This window comes from Canis lupus, chromosome 20, assembly GCF_003254725.2.
Source record: "Canis lupus dingo isolate Sandy chromosome 20, ASM325472v2, whole genome shotgun sequence".
Taxonomy (NCBI): Eukaryota; Metazoa; Chordata; class Mammalia; order Carnivora; family Canidae; genus Canis; species Canis lupus.
In genome coordinates, this window is record NC_064262.1 from 44,308,653 (window position 1) to 44,326,273 (window position 17,621).

Here is a 17,621-nt window from a genome sequence, read left to right on the forward strand (position 1 = left end):
CCCGGGACCGCAAGTCTCCAGGTGCTGCGGGACAAGAGCTTCATCCCAAGGGACGTGTCTAGGAAGTTCCCAGAAGGAAGGAAGCCAGGAAGCCCAGCTCCCAGCCGGGACAGAACAGGTCATACCTACTGGGTCAGGAATCAGAGAGGATGGAGTGTTGTCCCTAGTTCTGCTGGTCCCACACTATGGCTGGCACCCCAGGAGGCCCTGAAACCCCGCCCAGCCCACTGACACAGCCACCCCCCCACCCTGCTGCGGCGACAGGGAGTGGCAGCAGTGATGCCTCTGGCCACCTGGCCCTAGGCTTGCTCAGCCAGGGCTATGCGTGCTCTCTGCTCTCAGAGCTCAATGCCATGTGGTCTAGGGACATGCAGGAAGGTGGAAACGCCTAAAGAAAAGCAAGAGCGGGATCCCTGGGTGGCGCAGCGGTTTAGCGCCTGCCTTTGGCCCAGGGCGCGATCCTGGAGACCCGGGATCGAATCCCACGTCAGGCTCCCGGTGCATGGAGCCTGCTTCTCCCTCTGCCTGTGTCTCTGCCTCTCTCTCTCTCTCTGTGTGTGTGACTATCATAAATAAAAATTAAAAAAAAAAAAAAAGCAAGAGCGTGACTAGCACACGCGTGAGGCACAGCAGGTACAGTGGGGTGTGGCCCCACGTGGGACGAGGCCAAGGCACGAAGAATCCATGAATGGTCACAGGCTCTCACTGCCGGGCGTTAAACCACAGATGTCTTACACACTCTTTCTGGGATACATTGCACAATTAAAAAGAAAAGTCATAAGAATGAGAGAAACTAAGTGGAACCACATCAGAGAAAAATAGGGAAGATAGGGGGTGGTCAAGATCCTGTGTTTTTAGAAGTATGACTTTTGTTAACGGACACAGCAGTGGTAATCACCACACGTCAGTGCTTCTCACAGGCGCAGACAATAGTCCATGTCTGGAGACAATCTTCTGGAGACAGTTTGGGTTGTCACAACTGAGGGGACAGAGACACCAGTGCATCTTGGGGGGGGGGGTGGAGGCTAAGGATGCTGCTGGGCACCCAAATGTGCCCAGGATGACCCCAGCTCAGATGCTAGTGGTGCCCAGGCTGAGAAGCCTGTTAGTACAAGAAACGGAATGTATTGGGGTGCCTGGATCAGGTCATGATCCCGGGGTCATGGGATCAAGCCCTGAGGGAGGCTCTCTGCTCAGTGGGAGGAGTCTGCTTCTCCCTCTGCCTCTGTCTCTGCCCCTCCCCTCCACCCCTGCTCCTGTTCGCTCTCTCTCAAATCAACAAATAAAATCTTAAAAAAAAAAAAAAGAAAACCCAATAACAAGTCAAACTTTTTTTTTTAAGATTTTATTTATTTATTCATGAGAGACAGAGAAAGAGGCAGAGACATAGGCAGAGGGAGAAGCAGGCTCCCTGGGGGGAGCCTGATGTGGGACTCGATCCCTGGACCTGGGATCACCCCCTGAGCCAAAGGCAGTTGCTCAACCAACCAGGCGTCCCACAAGTCAAACTTTCAACTCAAGTGAGCAAAGGAAAAAAAACAGTGGGGAGAAAAGATATAACAAACCAAGATGGAACCCAAGATGCACCCACACACCTCCAGATGACTCTCGTCTGGGTCCCTGGACCTCCACCTGGTCAAGTCCCAGGCCTCATGACCTCGCTCTCCTCCTGTCACTGCCTGGTCACCACCCAGCCCCTGGATGCCCTACTGCTTCCCTGTCGGAACAGTGAAGACCTACAAGGCTGGCGGCTGGCTGTTGGTGAGGGCAGGCACTGAATTACATTCTCTCAAACGTCTATGTTGAGGTCCTAACCCCTAGGACTTCAGGATATGACTGTATTTGGATACTGGGTCTTTAAAGAGGTGATTATGTTAAAATGAGGTCATTAAGATGGGCCCTGATTCAACCGGACTGGCGTCCTTATATGAGAAAATTTTCTTTTTTCATTGTAAGAAAATTTAGACACAGATGTGCTGTGAAGATAGCCATCTGGCCAGCAGCAAGCCGAGAGGCCTGAATAGACCCTCATGACCTTGGAAGGAATCAAACCTGCTGACGTCTTGATTTTGGACCTCTGGTATTCAGAAGTTTAAGAGAATAAATCTGTTTCAAGCGAGTCCAGGGCTGTTGTTTTGGCGGCCGCAGGAAACTCCAGACAGTGAGAGGATGTGGTATAAATGCTACCGTCGGGCACCTGGTGGCTCAGTCGGCTAAGTGGCCAACCTTGGTTTCAGCACAGGTCATGGTCTCAGGATCCTGCTATGTGGCTCCACTCAGTGGGGAGTCCACTAAGAATCCTCCCTCTCCCTCTGCCCCTTCCCCCTGCACACATTATCTCTCAAATAAATGAATAAATCTCTATTTATTTATTTATTTTAAATTTTTATTTATTTATGATAGTCACACAGAGAGAGAGAGAGAGAGAGAAACAGAGACATAGGCAGAGGGAGAAGAGGGCTCCATGCACCGGGAGCCCGACGTGGGATTCGATCCTGGGTCTCCAGGACCACGCCCTGGGCCAAAGGCAGGCGCCAAACCGCTGCGCCACCCAGGGATCCCTAAATCTCTTTTTAAAAAGCATGCTACCATCTGCTTGCAGGATTATCTGGCATTCCTATTTATTTCTGGATAGATTCCCTGCAAAGATGACCCTGTCACGAGGACTCAGGACCCATGGTTTACCTGGGAGGTCACCCCAGGGAGACTCCTTGGGGCCAGAGACATGAAACAGGGAGGGAGGAGGTGTTGATGAACAGGTGACAAAGTGGGGCACCTAGGCTTGGTCCTGTTGGGGACCTCGGGGGACAGTGTGGATCTCACTTGAGTGACCCACCCACTGGGGAGGGACTGTCTACAATCATTGGCTGAGGGCTGCTCCTGGGCTGTCAGGTCATGCTCCGGTGGGGAAGCCCCCAGACCGGGCTGCAGTGGCTTCCAGCCAAAAGCAGTTGGTGGCAACCATGAATGCTGGACTTAGGGAGGGGCACTGGCTGCATCAGTTAACATAACCCTTGATCTTTACTTAGCAATTTTGTTCCTGGAAACCCAGACACACTAGTACATGAGTGCAAAGTGGCACATACGATGTTTGTTTCAGAGAGTGTCAGGAAGCTCAACCCTAACTGTCTTCAGTAAACAGCATAAAGCCACTCCTATTGCCAGAAGTTGAGAGCTTCAGGCAAAGCTGGATCCAGCAGCCCAATGTCACCATTATCCAACTCCTTTCTTCATCTCTGCTCCATTTTCGGCAGTGTCCGCTTCACCCTGGGATTGCATCCTATCTTGTGATCACAAGATAGTCCCAATAATTGTCTGCACTGATGTTCCTTCTCTCGGGGCCAGTGGGAGAGGGAGGGTGCTTCCAGAAGTTCTCCCTGGAAATGGTTAGTAAACATCTCTTCTGTCATGGGCCCAGATGGGGTCACCTGCCTACCTCTATATTTTAGGGGATGCCAAGTGGTTGGAAGGAAATGGGGAGTTGACCCCTTCCTCCCAGGCTCAGGGGCTGGGATGTGAGGTGGGAATGACCAGAAATCAGTAGGATGTGAGAGGCAAGCTCAGCAGGCTCCAGGGGCCACTACCAAGCTCTCATGACAACAGAGCACTAACAACCCCGATGGCCATCAATAAAGGACTGGTAGATGGCATCACAGGCCACCACCCCAGGGAAACACCAAACTGTGGCTTAACAGTAAGACAAACTGTATGTAATAGGGACCACTGTGTACGAAATTGGGTTGAGGGGCGTCTGGGGGGCTCGGTTGGCAAAGCGGCTGCCTTCAGCTCAGGTCATGATCTCAGGGTACAGGGATCGAGCCCCGTGTCAGTGGGGAGTCTGCTTCTCCCTCTCCCTCTTGCTCCCCTTGCTTGTGCTGTTTCTCTCTCTTAAATAAATAAAATCTTAAAAAACAAAATAAAACAAAACAAAATGAAACCTGGTTCAATGAAAGCATCAGAGCGGCTTGGGGCCAGCAAGGCAGAATGTACTTGAACCACTCACCTCCCCAGTGTGCACACACAGGCACACATGCTCCCCCAGTTGCCCCTCCCCCCGGCATGTGGAGGCTCCCACTTCCCACCTCTGGTTGGGTGAGCACACCCCAGGTTGGTCCAGGAAATGGGCTGCCACAGAAGCAAGTCTCTCTCTCTCTCTCTCTTTTTAAAGATTTTATTTATATATTCATGAGAGAGAGAGAGAGAGAGAGACAGAGAGAGAGAGAGAGAGAGAAAGGCAGAGACACAGGTAGAGGGAGAAGCAGGCTCCATGCAGGGAGCCCGATGTGGGACTCGATCCCGGGACCCCAGGATCACGCCCTGAGCCGAACGTGGCTCTAAACCCCTGGGCCACCTGGGCTGTCCTGAAGCAAGTCTCAATGGCCACTGTGAGACGTCTGGTGGCCTCATCCTCGGGCCCCTGCAGACAGCCATGCTCGCTCCTAAAGCCTCAGCTGAGGAGTGGAGCCCCCAGCACATGACAGACAGGCAGGGCCCGGGAGAGAAACAGGACTTGAAGGCCATGTCGCTGCAGCAGGATGCAACCCGTTCTGACTGATGACGTGGGTCACCATGTATGTACTCAAAAGGGACAAGTGTTTATGCCCAGGATGTCTCCCCAAGGACACATGAGAAACTGGGAACAGAAGACACCTTGGTGGAGGGAACTGGAAGGCTGACCTACTTCTCACCATAACCCTTTTGTACAGTTTGAGTTTTCTAGAAGACCACAGTATGTATTAATAATTCAAACAATAAATACATTAAAAATGTTTATTCAAGGGGTGCCTGGCTAGCTCAGTTGGTAGAGCACATGACTCTTTTTTTTTTTTTTTTTTTAGAGGGAGAGGTGGGAGGGGCAGAGAGCAAACCCCAAGCAGGTTCCATGCCCTGCACAGGGCCTGACTCGGGTTGGATCCTATGACCTTGAGATCATGACCTGAGCTGAAATCAAGAGCCAGGTGCTTAACCCACTGAGCCTCCCAGGTGCCCTGAGTGTGCAACTCTTGATCTCAGGGTCTTGGGTTTAAGCCCCACATTGGGTGTGGGGCCTACTTAAAAAAAAAAAAAAAAAAAAAAAAAAAAGGTTTATTTAATATGTTTAAAATCTGTCAAAATAACCTCAACCCTGACCCTGTTTTTGGTTTGCAGTGGGTGGGGCTTGGGGGTGAGAGCTGAAGAAGAGAAGGACGTGGTCAGAAAAAAAAAGTCATTTTAATTTTTATTAAATATACTCTCTTGGCACAAATCTTTAAAATATATAAACATTATATATAAACAAAGTGTCTTCATGGCATCAAAATGTAACTCCAAATCAGGGTGGACACCAGTGGGAGGGGTGTGGCCGCTGCGGGCACAAGCCCATCTGTGTGCGGGGCTGGGGGTGGGAGGAGCCCTGAGGCCCACCCGGCTGACAGCCACCGTTGGGGGGCACACGGGGGCCGGCAGGACCTGGGGCCCTCCCCTCAGTGACCCAGCCTGTGGCTCAGAGGGGGTGCTGCCCAACCATTCATCTGGTTTCACTTGCCTGGGGTGGGCCCCCAGGTCCCCACACCGTCTCTCTGTGAGGGGTCCCTGCCTCTCCTGCCTCTTCTGGGCAAGGCAGGGAGAGGAGGTGGGAAGCCCACCCAACAGAACAGCCGTGGGACCCAGGGGATGAGACTCAGGCTGGCAGGTGGACACATGCAAGGAAGGACAGAGAGAAGGGTCTACACACCTGCAGGTCCAGGTCAAGAACACAAATGAGACAGAACACAAGGGAGAGATGAAAGTCACAACTGGAAATGTGCGTGGTGCAAACACGCCCTCCGACCGTTTCTCTCTCTCTCTCTCTCTCTCCTCTCTCTCTCTCTCTCTCTCTCTCTCACACACACACACACACACACACACACACACACACACACACACACACGTGGCTGCAGAGCTATCTGGTCACCCTCTGGTTACTCCACCTGGGAACCGGTTTGTGCCGGTCAGGATTTATGGTGACTAGACCCAGCACCAGCCGGATTGAAAAGCAAAACCAAAAGAAATCAAGAAACTCCAAATATCATTCGGAAACGGGTGTTTCTGCGTCCCTGTGACACCTGGCAGACCCCAGCCCCCCCACCCTCCGGGCTTCCTACTCTCAGGCCACACGCTGTTGAGGGGCTTCTACATGGGGAAGACAAAGGTTACCAGTTGCCTCCATGCATTCCGTTCACAGAAATCAGATAACCCCATGCACCCGAAACCGCCCCATGTCCTGGCCAAGTGCCCACTCAGGTGGGGAGCCAGGGACATGCCAGATGCCACAGGTCCCCCCCCAGGAGCCGCTGTGCCCAGGGTCTGAGGGTTGGGGCCTGAGGCCTCACCTCTGTTGGTGTGGCCTGGGGGACAGGGGTAGAAGCTTCCTGGCCCAGAAGGGGTAACCTGGGTCCCCAATTTTCAGCAGATGCCTCCAGATTAGGACTCAGATGCAAACCCATGGCAATTGCTCAAACCCTGCTGCCTGGAGGAGGTGCGACCCTCCTGGGAACATTACAAACCAGGTGAGCAGGCAACAGAGGGGAGAACCCCCTCCTAGGGCCCTACTTTGGCCACAGAGTCCAGGATCCAAATAATACTCTTGGGAGAAGGCTGTTCCCGAGCAGGAGGCTCTGGTGACAGAGGAGTCATGTCACCTGGGAAGTAATGGCAAAGGCAGGACAGGTTGGGGGGAGGATGGGGAAGGGGACTAAAGGCTGTATGTATCACCCCAGCTGAGCTGGCTGGGCTCGGAGGCCAGGCATCTGTGTACACTCTGGGGCTCCCTCCCATCTGTGAGCACAGGGGCAGACAGAGAGTCTGGCTCTGTGCCCTGTGACATGCGGTCACTAGAATCAGGAGCATGTCCCAGGTCACAGAGCGCCGAGAGGTGGCACTGGTCACTCCCAGCTCAGGGCATTGAGGACAATGCCTCCAGAAGACAGGGCCAGCCCTGGGGAGGAGGGATGGGGAGAGCGTGAGAGCCCCTGCCCACCAGTCCCAACATTGCACTTCCAGGGTTGCTGGCTTTTGGGACCGAGGCCAGGCCCCCCAGCTTGTTCTACAAGGTGCTCCGACGTGGCTCCCAGGGTGGAACCAAGCGCACCCTCGCTCCACAGGCTCAGAGACAAAAGGGGTCAGTGGTCCGCTGCACGCTGAAGCTCGGCTCCCTGTCTCGAGAGCAGCTGGCCTGCAGGATCCCTAGCTCTGCAGGTGCCGCAGCAGGATCTGCATGAGGTCAAAGGTGGTGAAGCTGATGCCTACGGCGATGGGGCCCTTGAGCCAGTTCATGCTCAGACCCTTGTAGAGGCCACGCACGGCGCCCTCCTCTCGCACGATGGCACGCAGTGTGTGCATGATGGAGGCGTGCGGGTGACCCGTGACCCCGGCTGTCTGCATGCGCCGCCGCACCACGTCCAGCGGGTACGAGGCTGACTGCCCGATGAGGCCGGCACACGCCCCAAATATCATGCGCTCAAAGGGGTAGGGCTGTGGGCGGCCGCTGTACTCTGTGGGCAAGGGACAGAGGGACCGTGTAAGGGTGTTGCCAGGGGGCACGCACCCAGCTGTCACTGCACCCCATGCCTGGTGCTCACACAGGCTCATGCTCCGTCACTGCGGTGGTGCGGGACCCCCTGGCTCCCCTGGGCCTTCCCGCCCCGGCCTCCTCACCTCCTGGCCACTCCTTTTAAATCAAATTTGAAAAGTTTTGAAAAAGGCAGAAATGTGCCATCATTTAATCAAGTCCCACCATGCAGAATGAGCTCACATCTAATCACTCTTGTTTTCCTGTCAAGCAAAGAAGGAAACCAATACAGTGTCTGCCACTCTCCACTCCACAGCCTGTTCTGTGGGCACCCTCTGCAGGGATGCAGGGGCTGGTGAGGCGAGCAGGTGCCAGGACAGGACATGAGTGGGATGGAGGAGGAGGCAGCAAACAGCGGGGTTCTTAAAAACGTGTGGTTGTAAATTTAACACTAGGAATTCAAACCAGTGAGACAGCGCGGTTTGCCCAGCACACTGGGCAGACTTGAAGGACTCCGCCAGCACCCAAGTTGGGTAAGGACGTGGGGACAGGGCTGGGGGGCAAGCAGAGCTGCTGGAAAGAGCAGCGGCCAGAGCAAATCCCAAAACCAGGGGCTCACACTCAACACGCTGTGCGGTGCTTGGGGGTGTCTCCTGATCACTAAAAACTTGGAAGCACCCAACGGCCCCCAGCAGGGCAGGCCCACCTCACTGCTGAAAGGATGATGGGACAGAGACTTGGATATGGCAGGGTGGACTCAGGGGCGCCTGGGGCTCAGAGGCACTAATCGAAAGTGCAGGAGGTAGCTCCACCGTGGCTATTGCTTCTAACCAGGAAACAGGACCACGTATTGTTCCTGGTATGTGTACACGTACACACACGTACACACACACACACACACACACACACACATGTAGAAATATTTCCAACTGCCTGGGGGACGCAGTTCTTATAAGGAACCCTCAGGAGGGAGGGGACTGAGGGCGGGGAACAAGGGAACCTCAGTTTCACCTGGTACATTTGCTTTCTTTCACAAATATCGTCTTGGAACACTGTTGACACCTGTCCGGCCCAGGGTAGCAGGTTCAGGCATGATATACTGGCCTCTGCACTTTTCGGAACTTTTGGAATTTCTCAAAATTACAACACCAGAAGGCACTTCCCCTTACATCTAGGTTGTACCCGATGCTTTGGGCCCCAGCGGCGGCCACTGCTCTTGGTGGCACTTCACAAAACTGGTCTGACAACTTGGCAGGAAAGTCTGGGAGCCTAGCTGCCTCCATGGTGGCCTGGGCCTGTCTTGTTCTGATTCGGACCTCGGCCGGGAGCCCGTCCCTCCCAGGGCAGGGGCCTCAGTGTCCAGCCTCTGAGTCTGTGTGAGCCCAGGGAGGTGCAGCATGTGCTCCCCCTCACCCCCGGCTTCTTACCTCTGTGCAGGCTCTTGAGCGTCTCATAGGTGAAGAAGCTGAGCCCCGCGTAGGGAATGACCCCCAGCACGGTAGGCGTGAACCCGTGGTAGAGGGTCTTCAGGCCCTCTTCTCGGGAGATGCGGATGAAAACGTGAAAGATGTTGCTGTACCTGCAGGACAGAGGGACAGAGTGGGTGGGTTATGGGCATGAAGAGGGGCTGCTGGCCTCGACTAATGTCAGCAACCCCGGAGTGGGGTGGGCCAGGATCTGGATGCCATGCTTGCTTTCTTTAAGGAACACAACCACCTTGCAATGCTTTGGTGCTGGAGGGGGAAATGCATGCTTCAGGCCATATCCCACCTTCACTGCCCTAATCACTGCTAGGAGTAGCCCTTGTCTTGTAACTTATCTGTGCTAATTCAAAATGAGGACTTTTGGGGGCCACCTGGGGGCTGCAGTCAGTTAAGCATCTGACTCTTGTTTCAGCTCTGGTCAAGATCTCAGGGTCGTGGGATCCAGCCCCACATTGGGCTCCATGCTTGGCACAGAGTCTGCTTGAGATTCTCTCTCCCTCTCTCTCTGTACACCCCTGCCCCCACTCTCTCTCTCCCTCTCTCTCTTTCAAAATAGATGAATAAATCTTTAAAGAAAAAAAATGAAGACTTTTGGTTTGCTGTAAGTAGAGGCTGACCCCTAGGGTAAGAGAAACCATTGCTGCCTTTCTGGAGCAGCTGCAGAACGGCATGCCCGGCCTGGGAACTCACATTTCCTTTGGGGTCACGGCCATCCTTGCTCTGACTAGGTCCAGGGGGTAGGTCAGAGAAGCAGCTGTCGTCCCAGCCAGTGCGCCTGCAAGGAGGCGGGGCCAGGGGGGCAGGGCTCTGAAAGAGAAGGAGGAGAGAAAGTGAGACCCCCCCAAGCTGGAGGTGCCCACAGGTCTCGGCCAGCAGGGAGAACCCAGGAACAGGCAGGGACTGGCTTCCCCGGGGCCAAGCGACTGAGTCTCTTGGGTGGAGGTCATTCTGAGGTTCCCACGGTTGCCCTTCCTTCCCATCTGCTTGTGTGGACTCATGAAGTGTTCCTTCCCTTCAGACACGGGGGCACAGTTGGGATCACAGGCCTTGCTGAGACTCGGGATCTCAGGGAAGACAGGGCAAACGACAGGGCTGCTGCCATGGTGGTCGTGCGGAAGGCAGGAGGGCAGGACGATGGGACAGAGCCGAGAGGGTTTTGGGGGGCAGTTGGGGGGCGGGTACTCACTCCCCGCGGAAGCCATAGTAGCGGCCCAGGATGCGCTTGTACTCCTCATGGGCGCTGAACTGGATGGCGGCGTAGGGCACCACGCGCACCATAGTGGCCGAGTTCCCGCGCCACAGGCTGAAGAAGCCCTCGTTGAGGTAGGTGAAGTAGAGGAGCCGGAAGGCCTCCTGCGGGAGACGGGCATGGTTAGCAGCCTTGCCTGCCCTGCTCCAACCCCCCCCAGCTCAACACCTCTTTTGTCCAGCACTGTGACTGGGGGCTGCATTATCCACCCCACCCTGCCTTATCCCCCCACATTCTCTGGGTCCTGCATAGGGACCCCTCTGTCTCTACTCCCCTGACCTTAGGAGTAGGAATAGTAAAGCGAGCCAGGGCAAACCAGGTTTGCAGGTGAGAGCCCCACACAGATGTTTGGTTTGTCTGGTAGTCTAGATTTTAATTATATTCTTTCTCTTTTCCCAAGAAGGTAATGCCTGCTCTCCATTTAAAAATGAATCAGATATGGGGTACCTGGGTGGCTCGGTTGGTTTAGCGTCTGCCTTGGGCTCAGGTCATGATCTCAGGGTCCTGGGATGGAGTCCCACGTCAGGCTCCCTGCTCAGTGGGGAGTCTGCTTCTCCCTCTCCCTCTGCCCTCCCCATCCCCTTGTGCATTTTCTCTCTCTCAAATAAATTAATAAAATATTTTAGGGATCCCTGGGTGGCGCAGCGGTTTGGCGCCTGCCTTTGGCCCAGGGCGCGATCCTGGAGACCCGGGATCGAATCCCACATCGGGCTCCCGGTGCATGGAGCCTGCTTCTCCCTCTGCCTGTGTCTCTGCCTCTCTCTCTCTGTATGACTATCATAAATAAATAAATAAAATATTTAAAAATTTTTTTAAAAAAATGAATCAAATGTGAAATCATAGATTTAGAACTTTAAGTCCTCTTCCCACTGCCCCAAGCATGAGGATCTCCTGTTAGCTGCCAGAGTGGGCTACATCCAGGCAGAGCTTGGGGTGCCAGGACAGGCAGCCCCTGCCCGAAGGCCTGGTGGGGGAGGCCCCGGTCACCGGGCAGCCTGGAAACTGGCTTGTGGGAGAACCAAAGGGAAAAAACACTCTGAAAAGCATCTCCCTCCACCCCTGGGCCATGTGCCATGGCCACCTCCCGCCAGCCCAGCAGGGCAGATGGTGAAGGCCCCAGAGCCAGGAGTTGGTAACCTAGTGACTCACCTTGGCAGAAAATCTTTTTGAAGACACTGGAAAAAAAAAAAAAAAAAACACAACAGAGACCATTAGGAATAAAGGACGACCTCAGCCTGTGGGACCCCCAATATGGGGGTCAGGTCTGAGCACTGGGAGTGAGAACAGCCAGTGAGGACGCTCTCCCACCAGGGGCTGATGTGCTGGTCATCCCAGGCAGGGTGGCCCTCCTCCAGGGAACCTCCTCACCTGCTGCGTTTGCCCCCACCCCGGGCCCCGGCCCTACCTGTGTGTCAGCTTATCCCCAGGAAGGGGAGCTGAGCTGCCACCTTGTTCCCCAGGAAAGCAAGGATCTCTGCAGAGGCCTGGGGAACTCAGCACCCTTTAACCCAACTGGACTCCAATTCAACCAAACTCCTTCGTGGGGAGCCTCCTAGCCACTAGTTGTGCAGAGCAACCAAGGAGCCTGGCCCTCCCAGAACAAGGCCTGGGCATGTTCTATGCCTAGAGGTGCCGGTGTGGCACCCCTGAGCACCCTCTCCCACCCCTGGAGGCTGCCACCTTGCTCCCCGATGTGACAGTGCACTCTGCTGATGAGGGCCTGAGCCACTGTGGTCACGAGGGGTGGTGGTCTTATAACCTCCCTCTCCTCATGTCTCCAGTGTCTGCTGTGTTGCCAGGACACCCCCGCACTTCTATCCATGCGGCTGTGTGTACACACCTATACCGTCAGAACTAAACCCAGCTCCCTGCAGGGCACTACACTGCATTCACTCCAGGTAACAACGCTACCGACGCACAGGGAGGTGCATGCTCAGCTGCACACCCTTTCCCATGCCAGCTCACTTCTTCGGGATGTTGATATTAATGTCCTGTTTTATGGATGAGGAAACTGAGGCATAGAGAGGCTAAGAGACCAGCTCATGCAAGCGGGGACAGCCTGGCTTGAATCTGCAGCCCCTTCCTCCAAAACAGTTGAGGGGCAGGGGTCCCAGCCTGTGATTGTGCTATTTCAGGCACTGGTCACTGTCTCTGGGACAGAAAGGCCTCATCTTCAGGGGACTGACTCTTTGGCTGCTTAACCCAAGGATGGAGGGTAATGGTCTTTTTTTTTTTTTTTTTGGTAATGGTCTTTTGAATCAGGCCTCCCCAAAAGATATGTCCATGTCCTCAAGTCCTGACAAGTGAATGTGACTTTATTTGGAAAAACAGTCTTTCAGACGTAATTAAATTAAGGTCATCCTGGGGTGGAGTGAGCTCTAAATCCAATAACAAGTGTCCTTGTAAAAGGAGAGGACACAGATGCAGAGGGGAAAGCAGAGTCTGGGGTGTTGCGACCACAAGGCAAGGATGCTTGGAGCCCGGGGAGATGGGCGAGGCAAGGAGGGCTCCTCCCCTGGAGTCTGCAAAAGGGACCAACCTGGATGGTACCTTGATTTCAGACTTCTAGCCTCTGGAATGTAAGCTCCTTGGTTTGTGCTTCTTTGTGATGGTTGCTCTAGGAGGCTAACAGTTTTTAAGTGGATTTTAAAGAGGCATTTTTAAGGGTATCTGGGGGGCTCAGTTGGTTAAGCGTCTGCCTGTGGATCAGGCCATGATTCCAGAGTCGGGATCAAGTCCCACATTGAGCTCCCTGCTCAGTACGGAGTCTTCTTCTCCCTCTCCCTCTGTTCCTCCCCACGTTTGTGCTCTCTCTCTCTCTTGCTCACTCTCTCTCTCAAATAAATAAAATCTTAAAAAAAAAAAAGACATGTTTAAAGCCAATCTGCAGTGCAGTTCGTGGGGCTGTGGAGGAGGGTGACTGTCTGGATGCATCTCTATCATACAGGACAGACGGACAGAATGCATTTACCTTGGAAGATGATTTTGGTTCGGTCCAGAGGAGCTACCGCTGTTTTGGCAAGAGCACCAGCCAGGGCCCCAGACAGGAGGGAGCTGAGAACTTGCCTGTGATCACTCTGCAAGAAAACACATGAATACATTCTGCCGTAAGAGAGAGGTCAGCTCTGCTAGGGACCTCACCCAGAAGCAGCATCTCCCTTCTGTCCCTGGTCGAAGGCTGTAAAAGGCACAGCTGTCCAAGTGTCATAGCCTTGGTGGGTCTTGGGCACAGTGGGACACAGGGCAGGCTTTCATGAGTCCACCAGCCACACAGCCTGGGCAGGACATGGTGAAAACCTTCCGGGTGACAGAGAACATCCACATGAGAGGTGACCCACTGGCTGGGCTGTCCCATGAGTTTCCAACTTCTCAGAGACAGCCTACAATAAATAGGACTGATCCCAAACAGAAGAGTCACATACCCCACCCCAGCCTGGCCAAGTGCAGATTCTGGCTGCAGCCACCACCTGTGTGTGCTGGACCCCTACACTGCAGTGGTCAGAACAAAGGCACCAGGGCCCTTGTGGTCTGGGGATCAGATAGTGGTGTTGGGCAAGCAGACCCTTACTATGTCAGTGTGACCCCTTTCCACAACTTCCCATCAGGATAGCAGTAGCCAACATCTGTGGTTCTTTATCCAGCCAAGACAAGGGTGACAGTGGCAGCCTGCAGCAGGAGGCCAGTCTCAGAGCCAGCACTTTCCCCAGTCTTCTCAAGGCTCCCCGTGAGGAGTCACAAGAAGTCACCTGCTCATCAGTTTGGAGTCTCCATTCCCCCAGCTGACTCAGCCACGGAACTCTCGCCAAGCAGTCACGGGGAGCACTGGGGACTGGAGGCACTCCCATCTTTCCTGGCTCCGCAGTGAGGAAGGATGGTGAAGGGCAGGTCACTCAGTGATCCCAGGAATCCCTGGAGTCCTATAGGAACCAGGTGCCCTAAGGGGCCTTAGGACACACATGTGTGGGGGTGGGCATCATACAATGCCCCACTCTGCCGGGGACTGCAAGTCCACAGGGAGAGCCAGACGTGAACTAAAGCTTTAGACAAATGTGGAGGGGCGCCTGGGTGGCTCAATTGGTTAAGCATCCAACTCTTAATTTCAGCTCAGGTCATAATCTTGGGGTGCTGATATCGAGCCCTGTGTCAGGCTCCAAGTTCAGGGCAGTCTGCTTGTCCCTCTTCCTCTGATCCTCCTCTTGCTCGAGCTCTCTATCTTTCAAATAAATAAAAATATGTAGAGTCACCAATCCAGGGTGGCTGTAAGGAGGGGGCTTAGGGTCCTGGGAGAGTGTGGTTAGGGGGTGAGTGGCTGAGGTTGAAGGATGAGGTGCAGCTAACCAGGATATGTGTGTGTGTGTGTGTGTGTGTGTGTGTGAGAGAGAGAGAGAGAGAGAGAGAGAGATCGTATTAGAGGGGGAGGAATGAAAGACTCAGGGGCCCTGGTGAGAAGCAGGGGGTCCCAGGGGACCACAAGAAAGGCAGGGTGGTTGACACAGGGAAAGGGAAGGGGCACAGGGAGGGGAGAAGAGATGAAAGGAGGGTGGAGGCTGGGCTCCATGGAGCCTGGGGGCCCAGTGAGCAGGCTGGTGTTTACCCAAAGAGACATAGAGATGCACAGAAGGTAGGCATGCCATTTTAACTGTAACCAGAGAAGAGGCAGTGCCTGCAGAAGCTCAGGGTGGAGAGCTGGGGGCGAGGACCAGGGGAGGGGTAAGGGGCATTCAGGAGTACAATTGGCAGCCTGGGTCTGAGTGGGCATGGTGGGGTCCAGGGCCACCCCAGGTTTGCTCAGGTCAGCAGGTAGATGAGGGGTGCAGGGCTGGATTCTGAGTCTGTCCGCACAACCTGGCCTGAATCTGGGCTCTGTCCTGATTGCCTGCAATGACCAATGGCCTCTCTGATCCCACTTTCCTCGCCTCTGATACACTGACTTGCTGTCTCCCAGCTGGGTCTGGGTGCTCCCCAGGGCCATGATGTCCGGCGATCAGGCCCTGTCCCTGGAGGGCCTTGGCTCCTTTCCCTTAACAGTCCCAGTACCTCCTCCAGTAGCCCAACCCTCCCCTCCCTGGAGAAACAATTTCCCACGGCAGTATTTTCCCTTCTATGTTTCGGAGGTGGAGATTCACCGTGGGGTTCCATCTTCTCCTTGCTTCACAGAAGCCTGTCACTGGGGGACCCCCTGCTTTTTCTGGATCATATAGCAAGGCTCTGGAGGTCTGGCTCCATGCTCTCTGTGAGGTGTGGACGTGAGACGCCAGAAGGTTCAGTGGTGTTTCTGGCACCAGCTCCGAGGCCCAACTGGCTTCCAATCTCCCCTGCGAATCCATGTGATGAGTGTTCACCTAGTGGGCCACTGTGAGCAGAGGGAGGTACTTCATGGACAGTCCATGTGCCCTGCTGGTACCAGAGGCAGAGCCGATGTGTCCCTTCCACGGCCTTTACTAGGCAGCTTCTGGGGTAGCTTATGATCACAAAGTTATGTTAGCACGTCCGGCACTTGCATCCCTAAACCCTAACTCAGGATGTGGCGCTCAAGGGATGTTCCGCGAGCCCAGCTCCTGTGCTCGGTGATGAGGCTGCCACTGCCTTTGGCCAAAGCTCCCAGTGACTCTTAAGTGACCAGGGCCAGTTGCTCTTTGAAGAGCTCAGCTCAGGCGTCATGGAACTGCCAGTTTCCATACCTGTCATATGGGGAGAGGCTGCAAATGAAGAACGAGCCAGACAGCCCAGTAGAGAGAAAGCAGGCCATCCAGAGACAGGAGCCACATGGGCTGTGAACCCCACAAGAAGATGCTCTCAGTTCCTTTAACAAAGAAAGGGGACTTGACAAAGTAAGTTCCCCACATGAGGCTGGCCATGTGAGCCAAGACTTATGGTGGTGTTGGCCAGCACGGAGGAAAACTAGCACTGTGTGCGTCCCAGAGCACGACAGTTGCCAGACCTTTTGCTGGGCACCTCCACCTGGTGGGGTTCAGTCAGCCAGCCACATCACCCTCCTGCCCTGCTGGCAAGTTCACTATGCCCTGAGGGATAGATTTGTCCGCCCTGGGGTTTGGCCTTGCTCCCCTGCATACTGACCCTACAAATCGGTCCTTCTACCCACCTGGGGCTTCCCAGGGTAACCTACAATTTGAGGAAAGGTTGATGCCGCTTCAGCCTTTGACCCTGTGGACTTTGAGAATGGCCTATGGGCACTAGAACTGGGTTTCTGTGTGGGGCTGGGTCAGTCTGTGATCCAGGTTCAGCCAGAAGAACTCTACTGGCTTCTTTGGTGAGTAAGGACAGGGTTGATCCCATTTCTTTAAAAGGGACTATACCTTTTTGTCAAGCGAAGGGTGGAATCAGAGATGAACTTCAGAGAAGAAATTGGAAGCTGACAGCACACCCTGCATGCGAGCACCCTCCCCCACAGCTGGCCTTGCCTGTGACTAATTCTCTCGTGCTCACAAATCCCAGCAAGGAAAGGAGTTCAAGGACACCTTTTGACATCCTAGCCAAATCTGGGTGAGGTTCTGGCTTCTTACCAAGTGGCTGGGCAGGGTGGATCCATGTCACAAACGGGACGTTAAATGGAATAGAACGTGCCCCCACCCCAACCTCTGCCCACGGTGCGTGCGTGTGTGTGTGTGGTGTGGGGTGGTGATTTGCCATGGGGTAGAGCAACACAGAACAGGGAACCTCAGGAAAATGCCCATTGCGAGGCAGGGTACTTGCCTTGGAATTGACGGGTGAGGGCAGGATGGCCTCGGCATCCTCACGCACGCGCGCCGTACTCTCCTTCACACCATTACCCATACCAGGCCAGCTCTGGGCGGCAGGAGACTTGGTCCTAGGAGGGGGAGGCACGGTGAGACCTGGTGAGAGGAGGGCCTCCCCCACCCGCCTCCGGCCTGTGACTCATCCGTGAGTCACCTGAAGCCAGAACTGCCCTAGCAGGGTGCTCTTCCCAGCCTGGCTTCTGTCTCCCTGCAGGGAAAGGACGTGGGCACCTGCATCCGAATGCCAGTCCCCAGCACAGATCGCTTAATCATTGACAAAAGCCCTTCTCATTGGCTCTTTGATTTGATCATCACAAACAGGACTCTGAGTTGTCTTTTTTTTTTTTTTTTAAAAAACCTAGTATCACCCTGGCAGACGGGCTCAGAGAAGTTAAGCCACCCCTGCAAGGTCATATAGTAGGAGGCAGAGGTCTGGTCAGCTGTGGGCTGTGGAGGCCTGAGGCCCCCACCTGCCTGGACCCATGCACCCAATGGGCTTTTGTCAGCTTGGACTTGAGATCAATCTACAGAAACAGAAAATTAACCTTTTCCCTACTGCAAGTTTGTCTGACCTTTCTGGCCAAGCTTACAGTAAAGGGCCC

The 17,621-nt window shown here is 54.5% G+C and overlaps 1 protein-coding gene across 10 annotated transcripts in view; it reads right to left on the reverse strand.

Annotated features, from left to right (window-relative positions):
- Positions 1-2,389: 2,389 nt before the first annotated feature.
- SLC25A42 (solute carrier family 25 member 42) overlaps positions 2,390-17,621 on the reverse strand; it is a 34,305-nt gene continuing 19,073 nt past the window's right edge. For 8 of the 10 annotated variants that reach the window (XM_025458153.3, XM_025458154.3, XM_025458152.3 and 5 more), the window contains 7 exons: positions 16,976-17,090; positions 13,233-13,338; positions 11,411-11,436; positions 10,199-10,365; positions 9,703-9,819; positions 8,956-9,107; positions 5,193-7,511 (listed from right to left, as the gene is read on the reverse strand). In XM_025458153.3, coding sequence (XP_025313938.1) covers positions 7,204-7,511; positions 8,956-9,107; positions 9,703-9,819; positions 10,199-10,365; positions 11,411-11,436; positions 13,233-13,338; positions 16,976-17,056 — 957 coding nt within the window. In that variant the 5' untranslated portion in view covers positions 17,057-17,090 and the 3' untranslated portion in view covers positions 5,193-7,203. Of the gene's footprint in view, positions 3,378-5,192; positions 7,512-8,955; positions 9,108-9,702; positions 9,820-10,198; positions 10,366-11,410; positions 11,437-13,232; positions 13,339-16,975; positions 17,091-17,173; positions 17,273-17,621 lie in introns of those variants that run through there. The other 2 variants (XM_025458156.3, XM_049098080.1) reach the window with 2 other exon arrangements.